We start from the raw sequence: 14,043 nt of genomic DNA on the forward strand, positions 1-14,043 counted from the left end.
TGTCGTACACGGTGCAAACGAGCTGAGAAGGTCCCTCTTTTCGTCCCCTCCTGTGGATACACACCCCCCCACCCACCCTAACCCCTAACCCCATCTTGCTACCTCCTCCCACCAATCCCACACCACCACACAACGCCACAACACCGACCAGCCCACCCCCACTTTCCACGAAAAGAAACAGAAACAGAACTGAAGAAAAACAACGACACTAAAGGTTACACCACGTTGAGCGCTTGAATCCCTGGCACCCTCCCCTTTCTGGACCGCCCCCCCCCCCCCAAAATAACACCCATAGGAGACTGGGGGTGAAGATGGGGCCCCTTTCTGACCTTGTAGGCCACCCGTGCTGGACACCTCTTCCCGAGGCCTAGTGGAGGACACATTTGCCTCAGCATGTCATACATTTCCCTGCAACTGATCCTGCCACTGCATCATCAGCCATCACCCCGTTAACAAGAGCACAAAGAAAAGGAGAGATGGAGATATTTAGAAAAGAGAGAAGAGGAGAGAAATCAGATGCAGCGAGAGATTGAAGCGCAGAGTCAGAGATAAAGAGAGAGAGTTAGAGGAAGACCAGGTAAAAATAAATAAACAACAGAAAGACAAGATTATTGGGCTGATTTGGAGCGGCTGTGGCTGTGAGGCTTCTGTGTGAGCTACTCCGAGGGGGTAAAGGACAGAGGGGAGGGAAACAACAGGAGGATTGGAATTTGAGAAGTAATTGTAGGTATCAGAAGACAACTCTGTGTAAGCAGGACAAAGGCATATATGTGTGTGTGTGTGTGTGTGTGTGTGTGTGTGTGTGTGTGTGTGTGTGTGTGTGTGTGTGTGTGTGTGTGTGTGTGTGTGTGTGTGTGTGTGTGTGTGTGTGTGTGTGTGTGTGTGTGTGTGTGTGTGTGTGTGTGTGTGTGTGTGTGTGTGTGTGTGTGTGTGTGTGCTGCTGCTGCTCGGACCAGGAGAGAGGGGAGGAGGAGGAGGAGGAAGGGGTGTCAATGCAGTTTCTGTCTTTCCCCAAACCCCCAAAAAACCAAGAACAATGCAACACTACAGTGAGCAACCGTAGCTTGCTACATTATAGCCATGGCTCCAAGCAAAAAGAAAATCATAATCAAAAAAGAATATATACAAAAGAAAGATTTGTTTTCAAAATGTGCTCAAAAGGTGGATTTGTTTTTTTTTGGTGCATTCCACATGCGTCTCTGGGTGTCTGCATTGTCCCGCACATTCTCTCAGCAATTCAGAATGCAAGTCGATAATGGTGGAAAAGAAGTTTTAAATTGAAATGATAATACAAAATAAAGCGGCATTCACTCCATTCCTGGATGCTGTGGCTAGCAAGTGTGATTGAGAGATTTTGTTTTAATAGAAGTCAAACCTTGCAGGCCACCCTATGGGGGCATTTCTTTCCTAAGCCGAGAGGCGGGTCGATAACTCGCAATAAACTGTACATGTCCTTATAATGAATGCGCCCGCTGCAAGAAGAATACAGGGGAGTTAAGAAACACACGCACAGGAAAGAAAACACACAGACAGCGAGAGAGAAGACAGAACATTGGGAGGAAGAGCACAAGAGTGACAAGAACACAGCATCTGGAAATACTTTACAACACGTTGACTGTAAATAACTGACTGCATGCTACAGTTACCAACTCGACACACTATCCGCTTTCCACTTTATGCCACCGTTTGTTAAATGGGCTTTTTAGCCTCGATGTTTTACAACTCACAAATAATCAAATCAAATCAGGTTTTATGTGTATAGCACATTTTAAAAACGATGTAGTCCTAAGTCCTAAACATGGCTGCTGCTCTCTTCCATTTTTCCACATGCACATTTTGTACACTAACATGTTTTTGTTGTTTGTTTTTGTACTTTGTTTTCTATCTGGCACGTGTGACTTAATAACAGTTCATCATGGTTTCTTTCAGCGACTTCATTTGATGCTGTCTGATAGGGTTAAACAAAGTAATCTGATTATTTAATTGCAGATCGGCTGGCAATAAATAGCTTTAAAGGATATTTAACTTTTTCAATAATATACTTTTCAAATCTTTGGGATTTGGGGAAGTTATGAAGAATTTAAAAAGGCAAAAAGGCACACGTTGTTGATGTTAAAGAACAGTTTGAGTGTTCTTGAATTTGTCTAAAGTCATCACATTTGTAACTCCAGCCTGACATGAGTACATGATATGACTCAAGGTCATTTTTCCATCTTCCTCCTTTATTCTGTTTCTCTCTCTCTTACTCCTCGTCCTCAGTTCGACAGCCCTTGCTTTAGTCCCTCCAGTCAAACCCCTGTCTAGATGTGTGCACAATGTAATTAAAGATTTGCAAACAGAGTAGAAAAGCATGTCCTTGGTTACCAGCTAAACGCTTAATAGCTGCTTGTGGTGTGTAGATCTCCTCCCTCTTAATATTATGTGTTTAATGTTAAGTATCTTAGCTCCCTGTCTTCTGATTCCTGTGCAGCGTGTCAGATGTAGTACGTTTGGGTTGAAAATAGCATGAATAGAACACATAATGTTATACATTCCTACTAACACATCTCTTTTCAGACTTTGTAGAGCTGTCTATGTGCAGGCTACAGGTCGGGGAAACACACAGGCACTGGAATACAGATACCATGAAACGTAGCATGTCTACAGGAGACATTTAGACCACAGAGTTGGACAGCTGTGTGTAGACATTGCCACATTGTTTTTTTAAACCGTATGCAGATTCCAGGAGTGGTAAATATATTTGGTACGGGGTGGGAGATATTTCAGGGAATATTTACAGAAAAGAAGAAGAGGAGGAGGAGGAGGAGGAGGAGGGAGGAGGGGTTGTACGGCGTGAGAGAGATAACCAGATGCCTGATGAGGTTATGCTCAGATCCGTTACAGCCCACTTGCAGCTCTTTCACTAGAACATTCCTATTAGTTCATACTAGTGGTTTATTCTTTTCCAGATAATTTCAAACACCTTGTGCTTCAGTCTAACACAATTTAAAACAAAACACATCTAAACCACTGTTGAAAAGTTGTTGCTGATTTTACTGTGTTAACGAGTATATTAAAGCAAACATAAAATAATGTCTGGTCATACAGTAAGTACTGTGCTGTTTTATGTCGACAACTGTTGCAAGCACAACCAGAAATATGATACGTTTATGAAAAAAGCGTTTTTTCTTACTTTTTAAATAATGTTAGAATTAATTGAGTGTAATTACAGTGTCGTGGACTGCCACAGTTCTGTTGTGTGTACCTTCTGTGTGTGTGTGTGTATGTGCAGCATGAGTGCATGCACGTTCCCACTCACCAGGCAGCGGGGTCATACTCGGCCCATATCCTGACATACTCATCCAGGTGGTGAGGTCCCAGAATGGAGGAATCTCGCGTCAGGTACTCAAAGTTGTCCATGATGACGGCGACAAACAGATTCAGCATCTACACATGAACACACCAGCAGAACGTTCAACATCGCATCTGACGGCTGATAATAATGAATGTTTAAAAAGGAAAATGTTGTATATGAAAGGCTTAATGTCAACGAATATGGATTAAAGAAGAATATTTCATTAAAATATGTTGTGAGATCTGTAAATAATTACATTTATTTTCTTTTAATAAATGTTGACTTTTGGACTCTGGACATTTCAAACGTTTGGATCACACACACGTCGGTTACAATCACACAGCCACCGATGAAATTGAATAGTATAAATAAATACTAATAATATAAGTGTAGCCTACGCTTTCTGCTACTGTGCATAAATACTGGATTCAAACACAAAAAAAGATTTGTGTACATTAGTATTTGAATGTCAACATAAAGCCCTAGATGTTAATGTATTTATCTTTATATAACATCTGATCTATGGGCTTATAGTCTGTAATTGAGTTGTTTGATGCCTTTAAAATGGCACTACTGGATCATAACAAAAGGGACAGATGAGTGTGTTGGTTTATGTAGTATGGACTCACCAAGAATGAACAGAAGAAGATGAAAGAGACAAAGTAGAGGTAAGCAAACTGGCTGCCACACTCTGGCTCTGGGTTTCCTGTCAGGGGGTCGCATTCCTTGCTCCCCAGACACGACAGCATGATCTCATGCCACGCCTCCCCCGTCGCACTCCTAACAGACGCAAAAAAAGGTTCTGTGATTTATGCAACATTACAGTGAAGTAAAAAGTCACCCAGGTTTCAGATATTTTTACAAAAACACTCTTTAATTTCTTACGAGATGCTAAAAACTAAACACTGTGTGTATGCACAGATTCACAAAACACACGCACCTGAAGAGCAGCATGAGAGCCATTACGAAGGTCTGGAAGTTGTTGTGCGGGTTGATGGCACTCTCTCCTTCTTCATCAATAGCGATATTCCCAAACAGCTGTTGAACACATTCATACTGTCAACACTGAAAACCAGACTTCTCATTAGTGACCTCTCTGGCTTTGTTTGAGACTAAAGCCCCTGTCACACTGTCCCGAAAATTGACACCCGATGGACACACGAATATGGAATTGTGAATTTCGCACGAAGATGGCCCCCGAACCACACACGAAGGCAACATTTACATTACATTTAAGACATACAACTGCAACGAAAGTAACAAAACGTCTTTATATGTAGAAGATATTAAGTTTTTTCCGTAATGTTGTTTCCATAGCAACAACAACTTCCTGTCAACTCGTGTCACGAAGTTGCTGCCGGAGCCTGAGAAACTCCACCGGCGGTCATACGATGGCTGAAGATGCCCTCACGAATGGCCCGATGTTTTTACGATCAGAGCCGAATTTGAACATTTCCTTAATCGTGTGTCCATCGGGTGTCAATTTCGGGACAGTGTGACAGGGGCTTAAAGCAGGTCCTAATACGCCAACACGCTAAAACACGCCGCTTCTATAATCCTGATCCTCCTCCTCTCGTTATGCACCGGATCCTTATCATCATTCTCCTTTGGGGCATCCTCTTCATAATCATTATTAACTTTCAAATATATATTGAATGCATCCCCAAAGCAGTACAGACGCTTTTTAGGTTGAGGCTCTCACCCACCTGCATGCCAATGATGGCGTAAATGAAGAACAGCATGGCGATGAGGAGGCAGACATAAGGCAGCGCCTGGGGGGGAGACACATTATCCGTTAGGTATATGCTTCAAACATAATAGTGCCGTGTGCAAAATATACAAGATTGCACCTAGGCACTGTTCAAGTATATAAACAAAAGGTTGTATAGGTGTATTTCTGTCAAATGCATGTTTGTTGAGCTGTGTAATTGGGTGTAAACCTTGAAGGACTGAACGAAGGTCCAGAGCAGGATGCGAATGGTTTCTCCCTGCCTCAGCAGCTTGATGAGACGAGCTGCCCTGAACAGCCTCAGGAAACTTAGGTTGATGAAATTATTCTACAGTATAGCCACAACATAAGCCGAGAGAAAGAGAGAAGGAAAGAGAAAGAGGTATAGAGAAAGGGGGTGTGGAAAGAATTAGGATTGAAAGTAAAGAAGAGAAACGTTGAAGAGGAGGGAAGAAGAGAATAGGAAGGATTCGGGGTTGGAATAAAGGGAAAGAGGAGTTAGTTTTGGTTCAAAGTGCGCAAACAATTTTCCTTATACAACCAAATCATAACAAATGAGAGGAAAAACAGTCAAATCCAAACTGAGGGAGATTCAAACAAATAAAGGAATCAGGAGCCAAACAAGTCAAAGCAAACCAAACTCAAATCAGCAAGGCTCCAACAAGCTTTTTCATATCCATTAAGTTAGACAAAACCAAACCAAACAACACAAGGGGAAAGGAAATCATCCAAATCTAACTAGTGTCATCCAATTGGGTTACGTAGTAGTAGTTGTGGCAGGAATGGTGAGTGGTTAAAAGTGCAGGGACATCAGGACGTTTCCTTGGAAAGACAACCAAATGCACTAGTTCTCTCAAGGCAAAATGTGCAATATTTCTAAAATGAAGCAAGCCCAGAACATGCAGGTGTGCACTAACACAAGGCAAACCGGTAAAGCTAAAGGCAGCTGAAAAATCATCCAATAGGAATGGCTGCCGAAGTCATGTGACAAACCAGTGGTGATGTCACGGACAAATAAGAGCGAAAGGGTGGTTGAAGGACCAAATCAGGTCAATATATATTCAGTCTCACCAGCATGAGTATGTGCCTTACAAATTGTGATTCTGTGTGTCGATTAAACTTAATTTAAACAAAAAATATTACCATTAATTTAAATGAAATGTGTAATACAGAGTTCTTCAACCATGTATCAGAGTAGAGAACAAAATATGTGCAATAGAGGTGAGTTAAAGTGAGACTTGAAGTGCTAAAAAGGGGCTGGCAGCAGGCACATGCATGTATTATGATTATATTGCTCAGTGTGTGTGTGTGTGTGTGTGTGTGTGTGTGTGTGTGTGTGTGTGTGTGTGTGTGTGTGTGTGTATGTGTGTGTGTGTGAATAAAGGATTATTGCCAGAGACATGCGAGGGGCAGCATGCATCACTTGTTCTCTCTGCTTCGGATTCACTCTGTCGTTACTGGAAACACTCTCCCAGTCACTGTCATGTGTGTGTGTGTGAGTTTGTGTGTGTGCGTCTGTGTGTGCGCATACAATAGATAGCTAATCCCGATGCATATATGTAGCAATCTGTTCTATTTTTTGTACAATGCTTGCTTTTCAAAATGAACAGTAGATCTAAGCTAGGATTACAATACAAGATATGAACCATACAGCGACTGGTAGAGAGATTAGAAAACTTGGCAACAAATAAAAACCCGACACATGTTGAGCTCACTCAGAGTTAAAGGTTCTTTGTGGTGGGGTTCGAGCAAATCATGCACAAAGCTATCACATTGGCTGGGATGCAGTTGTAACAGATGCAGTAAAATAAGATCTCCAAAAAATTACAAACCATCTACATGTAGATGTTGCAGACATATGGTTTATAGCAGCACATTTTTTGATTTTTGGTTGGTTCGAAGAACAACCAGAGAGATTGACCAAGCCGGTTGTCATGGGTGGACACAGAGGATTCATAGTGCATTTTGATTGGATGGAATCGCAGGAAGTAGTAGGTGTTGGGGGGAGAAGGGGGGCGGGGCGAGGTAGATTACAGTAGATCGTCGTTAAGTTTGCGGACGATATAAAGAAAGCATGTAAAAAGATAAAAACAAGAAAGAAATCGACAGTCATTACAGAGACAAGTTAACACAGAAGCAGGTTTTTCGCTCTGCAGATTTTACACATTCATATTGCAGGGATACCAAGGATCGAGGCAGCAGGTAAAGATTCTAAATAGATAAACATGACTGTAAACCAGTATAAAAACCAACCAGTTAGAGCATGTTTACTAGAATCTGGCCGAACCATCAATTTAGGTCTTAAGAGCGCTTGAATCATTGGTATCCCTTTCTTCTTTAGACAGAGCTGGTAGGTAACGTTTCCAGATCAAAGAGCTTGTTAATGTCGGTGCAGCTCTTGTAAAATATGTGTGTTCAGACAGAACAAAAAGCAAATGTCTTATTTGTAATTTCTTATCCTGTACTATTCTTGCGGGTTATTTGTTCCAAACAGACAATATACCAATAGTTCAGACATTAGCTATAAGCTAGCAAACATGTCCGTTTCACATTTTTGGACATTTAGGATTTTTTTTAAAAAGCCCAAGAAGTGTGAATCTTTTTGCTTTGGTCAAAAATATTTTTAACACCCACTTGCTTGAATGGAAGTGAATGGGAAAGGAGCGGTTATTCGTAGGAGGCAGTGTGTAGTGGGACTATTTGAACTCACATTGAGTTTGTAAGCAATCACACAACATCTAAATACATCACCTCATGTTTTGTCTGAACACACCTTAAGAAGTACACACAGTACGAGTACACACAGTACGAGTTGCATGGCCTTGTGCTACCTTGTTTGTGTTTCCATGTGACCTATATATAGCTTTCAGGTGATAAAAGCAAACTCAGGCGGCCAACAACTGTGATAGTTAATTAAAACTCTTGATACACTAGCGCTGATGATGGGTGTCACTATATAACATAATAATGAAACTTATCACCCAAGATAATATGTAAATATCACAGTCAAAGTAATTTAGTGTGCTGTGTAGCAATAATATAACTAACACTAATGTTTTTAATCAGACCAATCCTTTTTGAATTGTTTGTGGACAGTCAGAAGTCCCATAGACCTTCAACACTTCAAGTGTACTATATGACTAACATATGGCTGGCCAGCTTAAGATGCAATCTGATCATTTGATTGGCTGTTACGGTTGCCTGCAGAAGCTGTGCACTGCCTCGCTACAGAGCATCAGCAAGCTTTCCGCCCCGCTGTCAGCTCTGTCTGCAGTCTGGTCTCTCCTCGTCCCACCAACTGGGACATTTATATAAGACTTTCAGGAGTCGTTCATGCATGACTGAGCAACGCAAGGCTCAACAGTGGCCTCTAACTCCTGCTCTACTTCTCTTGTCTACTGTATGCGTTTTAGATACAGCTGTATAAGCCCTGAGACACACGCTGAAGCTCACCTAACAAACAGTCAAAAGAGATCGACAAAGATTGCTAATATATATCAATTCTGGCTGTTTGCAGTTTTGAATCAGATCGTTCAAACGTACACATTTCAATCAGAATACGCCCTTCGATCCTGCGACTTACCCCAAGCTCCGTAACCAGGATGTCGGTAACGCTGCCCAGGACTGTGACACAGTCAAAAATATTCCAGGCATCTTTGAAATAATTCTGTGAATAGGAAAAGAGAAAGAGGGATGATGAGGTAGAAATAGGGAGGAAGATAAGGGACATGGATGTAGCAGGGACAGAGAGATCAAATATTGACAAAGAAATGGGCAATGCAAGGAGATGTAGAGTAGACACAATCATATTGAAATGAAAGGGAAAATGATACAATGGGATTCATTTATTACATTAACATGACGCAGACAGAGCATGAGATGCGAGACATGGAGCGAATACAAAGAAGACAGAAAGAGAGGAGAACAAAAAGGCATGTTAGTGTCAGACAGGAACAGGAAATAAATCAGATAAGACAGATGGACCATCAGTGACGGCATGTTGGGCGGATGCCAGCAGACAAGAACAACTTGTACTGCATCAGCCTCATTACACCTACAGGAATATACAGGTACATCATACAGCAAATACAGTCACATCATTCCCTACAGTATATTTAACTCAATCTGTACCATTATCTACAGATATACATCATTTTACATTTTTTTCCTTTTAACGTAATGCGACTTCAGGTAAAAAGAAGAATAGAGAGGAATAAATGCTGACGAGGGCGATCTGCTTCTTCTTCTCTCTCCTACATAGCGCCTTCAGCCTAACTGTACATTAGACAAGTGGAGGGACAAAGAGAGACCACCTTGATCACACACACACACACACACACACACACACACACACACACACACACACACACACACACACACACACACACACACACACACACACACACACACACACACACACACACACACACACACACACACACACACACACACACACACACACACACACACACACACACACACACACACACACACACACACACACACACACACACACACACACACACAGATGTCTCTAAGGCCCGGTGTTGTGTGTTGGATTGTGCATGTTGTGTGTGGTTAAGAATTAAATCCAATCCTATTTAATCTCCACCCTCTCCGTGATTGTAGCTTCTCTTTTTAACGCCTTTCTGTCATTCATTCTCATTTTTCTAATTACTTTATTAACTTTCGCCCTCTGTCCTGAATCTACTCCCAACATTCATCCTTTAACTATCTCTTCTTTCAATGTTGTACTCATCCACCTCCCTCTCTTTTCTATGCAGCCCACAAAAACTGCAAACTAACTGCTGGCATCTCACAGTCACCATTTATAACATTTTTTTCCCTTAAGTTGCTCATTATTCCCCCAGTTTCTCCTTAAATACATAAGAAATAATCCACGACAAGACAATGTGTCCCAACGTTACTAAATAATATACGGGGCTGCCTCCACGACATGAATCAGAGCTCATCTCATTAAGTCACCTTTTTGCACTTAATTCCCTTTTAGCGCATTGTTTGGCTTTTTAGTCATAAGGGCATATTCATCTCACAAGTAGCATAAGTATAACATATACTGATATATTTTTTCACACACACCCCCCCCCCCACACACACACACACACACACACACACACACACACACACACACACACACACACACACACACACACTCACCAGTACTCCAAAGGCGATAATCTTGAGAACACACTCCATGGAGAAGAGCGAGGTAAACACTATGTTCAGGTTGGCTAACACAGCTTCATATGTATCAGAAGCTCCATCATACTGTAACACACACACACACACACACACACACACACACACACACACACACACACACACACACACACACACACACACACACACACACACACACACACACACACACACACACACACACACACACACACACACACACACACACACACACACACACACACACACACACACACACACACCACCAGGGACAGAAAAAAAAGAGGATTAAGACACACACTTTATGAGTCAGCAGTATTCATTAAAAATTATGTGTCGTGTTGTGAATTTGCAGTTTACCTTCATCATTAGCACGACGGTGTTGAGCGCGATCATTGCCATTATAGTGTATTCAAATGGCGGCGACACCACAAACTCCCACATTCTGTATTGGAAGCTCAGCTTGTTCTTAGGCATGTGGCGTGTCAGAGGTCTGGCGTTGATGGCAAAATCTATACAGGCTCTCTGCATGGAAACAAACATCAAAAGTGGTTATGTTCTTATCCCGCTCAAGTGTTCTCCAGTCCTTCGCGTCACCCTCAAATATTCCTTTCCTCACCTCATTTTTTTCTAAACTATAGTCCTCCATCATCTTATCTCCTTGCTCTTGGAAAGTGATGATGATTAGAGCCACGAATATGTTGACGAAGAAGAAGGGGAAGACCACGAAGTACACCACGTAAAAGATAGACATTTCCATCCGGTACCCCGGGCTCGGGCCCCGGTTCTCATAAGTCGCATCCACTGAATGTTTCAGCACCCTGCGGAGGAAGAGAGGGGAACAGTTTAGGGTTATAGGCTGTCGGGAAAATGTTTGAGCTGCATGTGACCGTCTGCGTTTCATTTTACTCACTGCGGCCACCCCTCTCCGGTAGACACGGTGAAGAGGGTGAGTAGGGCCCAAGCCACGTTGTCGTAGTGGAAATCGTACTTCTTCCACTCCCGCTTCTGCGCCTTCACTTCGTTAACGCCTTCATACACCAGATATTCGCCCCTGAGATAGGATTTGAAGATGCAGCGTAAGGAGAAGAAACACTTAAGCATGAAGTGGCCTCAACTCAATAGAAAGAAGGAGACCAGAACGTTTTCACCACTCAGGGTATAGTTGGGTTTTTCCTGACCTGCAATCGCGCTCAAACTCTTTGGATTCGTCAGTGCAGTAAAAGAAGCGTCCCTTGAACAGCTGCACGGCCACCACGGCAAAGATGAACATGAAGAGTAAGTAGACAATCAGGATGTTGAGCACATTCTTCAGAGAGTTCACCACACAGTCAAAGACAGCCTGGGGACAGAGAAAAAAAAGAGAACGACAGACGGAGACATGTTGTTTATTGTCTGAAGGTAAATGCATTGGATTCATAATATTTCAGTGTTTTGGACTTGTGAATGATGGCATTGAAAGGGAGACAAAACCATATGTAAGAAAAGGATCATTAGTAACCCTAACCCTAAAAAAAGAAAGAAACATTTAAGAAAACACTTTGACAAAGACTTAACCGGGAAGAACAGAATGACATAATAGTGACTGTGAAATTTGCAGAGCACAAATGCAAGAAAGAACGCACAAAGAAATCACATTTGCATTGCTTAAACTAAAAAGAAAATGTGTTCAGTCCACTGATAAAGCAGGTAGTGTTGGCAATAAGGCAACAAAACGAAAAAAGATTTTCAAAGATATTTGATCAAAACTTGAAAACCCACACAAGATTGATGCCAAGCCTTTATTTGAATAAGATGTCGCCCATAACTCCAATCCAGTAAGGGAAACTAAGGCCAATTGTTTTCTACGTAAACATACCTTGAGTTTGGGAAGACGTTTGATGGTCTTCAGAGGTCGTAACACTCTCAGCACCCTCAGAGACTTGATGGTGCTGATGTCTTTTCCCTTACTGCTTCCCCTATATGCGTAAACACATGCACACCAACACCCACACAGATCCGTACACACACACACACACAGCCACACACACAAATAAAAAGAGTCAGCATGCTCAGGTAGATATGAAAGGCTTTGTTTCTCTCGCATCCAAAATGGCAGCGGGCAGCCATTCCTTGACGGTATTTGTGTCCGAGTTAACTCACAGTGAGTAACTGCGTCTGGGGTTAAATACATAGCAACACATGCAGCATTGCTATCATATTACGTTTATAGTCCTTAGTGTGAGGTTAGCATTGTTGCTACATGCTAGAGTTAGGTGGTATTTTACGGCTACAGTACATGCCACAGGAACAACTGGTGTCATTCCTGTCTGAATGCTATCTAATATATACGCTTGTTTTAATACTTTGCAATGTGTTTCAATGCTTTACAAAGACGGCTAAAGCCTCGCCTTGCACATGCCCAGCTAGAGGTGGAATATATTCATGCTGCATTGAAACCTTGCTTTCCATGATGCAATATTTCTCCTTTTAAACAGCACGTTGAGTATTGGAGAACTATATTCTACACAAGAGACATTTACAGAGAGAGTTTGACGGGGGAAGGCTATGGCTCAGTGGGATAGTGCGCTGATCTTTGAATCAGAGGATAACAAGTTCGAGTCCCAAATTGCTCCTGTGGGGATTGTCCACAGTACTGAATGTATGTAAGTCCTTTTGGATAAAAGCGTCTAACAAGTGACGTGTAATGTAATGAGAGCCAGGTTACTAAAGGAAGCCTTTCTGAAGTGTTAACTCAGAGTAAAATCTTTTCCTTTTAACTTAATGACAGCTGACAAATTCTTTCTGTAGTTATATAAGAAAGTTTAAACATAATTTACAATATGGTAGTGTGTATACAAGGGGTAGTAACGTAAAACAATGGCCAAACTCTCTCTTTCGATGACTCAACCAGTTTATTTCTTTCAACCCGTAAGTACAACTAGGATAAGCAGGTTTCACAGCATTGTTCAAACAGCATGGAATCTTGTCTTGTGGGCCATTTCGGCAAAGACAGAGATATTTTAGCAAGCATTTCTCGATTGAAATGCTGAGCCAAACCTCGTTCATTCAAGCACCTTGTCACTAAAGCTACTTCAGTACATGTATGAGGAAACAAGGAAAGACCCATAGTTTCAGCTGCACGGAACTAAAACCTCAGAAGAATTATAAGTGAGCCTTCTAGTTTAGCAAACAGGAAAGTATTTTTAGTGAAATAAGTGGCTAACTAGTTATGATAACTTAATGATAGTTTGCCTGTTCTGCTTACTTTCTCCTATATCTGGTCAAGAGATCATGGTGCAGAGATTAAGGTCGAAAGTCAGACATTGTTCCTTAGGCGAGGAAGCAGCTGTCAAACCAGATGGTAGACTGATGGAGGTTGTGTGCAAGTAGACTTTCTGTGTGCAAATGAGCATGCATGTATGTGCATGTGCTGTAACTGCTTGTGTATTCATGTGAACCTTCCTTCTGGCACATTTTTTTTAAGAAATCTGAAAAGTTTCCATTTGATTTCATTGTACTAATGATATTTTGCAAATGGTATCTGTGTGATTCAGTTGCGGACTTGATACGGGTTAACTTGAGGTTTAGTTGTGTTTGAGTCAGAGCTGTTCCATGGTGAACAATGGAAAACAGGGAAGAACAGACAAGTACAGTCAACTGTGATGGAAGAAAAGAGATGTGTGATCAGAAGAACAGGCGCTGACAGTGCAGAAGGAGAAAATGAAGAGGAAAAAGACAGAACTTTACCCGCCGCCACTGCTGCTGGTCCAAACGGAGAGATGAGGGGTGAGAGACAGTG

General features: G+C 41.9%; 1 protein-coding gene across 12 annotated transcripts in view; it reads right to left on the reverse strand.

The window, feature by feature from the left end:
* Positions 1-14,043, reverse strand: part of cacna1aa (calcium channel, voltage-dependent, P/Q type, alpha 1A subunit, a) — a 90,072-nt gene that overhangs the window by 21,288 nt on the left and 54,741 nt on the right. For all 12 annotated transcript variants that reach the window (XM_079641709.1, XM_079641705.1, XM_079641708.1 and 9 more), the window contains 13 exons: positions 12,121-12,220; positions 11,444-11,604; positions 11,176-11,316; positions 10,882-11,083; positions 10,623-10,787; positions 10,242-10,352; positions 8,647-8,730; positions 5,275-5,391; positions 5,041-5,106; positions 4,275-4,372; positions 3,964-4,114; positions 3,299-3,426; positions 1,376-1,472 (listed from right to left, as the gene is read on the reverse strand). In XM_079641709.1, the coding sequence (XP_079497835.1) occupies positions 1,376-1,472; positions 3,299-3,426; positions 3,964-4,114; positions 4,275-4,372; positions 5,041-5,106; positions 5,275-5,391; positions 8,647-8,730; positions 10,242-10,352; positions 10,623-10,787; positions 10,882-11,083; positions 11,176-11,316; positions 11,444-11,604; positions 12,121-12,220 (1,621 nt within the window). The remainder of the gene's footprint in view (positions 1-1,375; positions 1,473-3,298; positions 3,427-3,963; positions 4,115-4,274; positions 4,373-5,040; positions 5,107-5,274; positions 5,392-8,646; positions 8,731-10,241; positions 10,353-10,622; positions 10,788-10,881; positions 11,084-11,175; positions 11,317-11,443; positions 11,605-12,120; positions 12,221-14,043) is intronic.

Source organism: Notothenia rossii (genome assembly GCF_949606895.1).
Source record: "Notothenia rossii genome assembly, chromosome: 8".
Taxonomy (NCBI): Eukaryota; Metazoa; Chordata; class Actinopteri; order Perciformes; family Nototheniidae; genus Notothenia; species Notothenia rossii.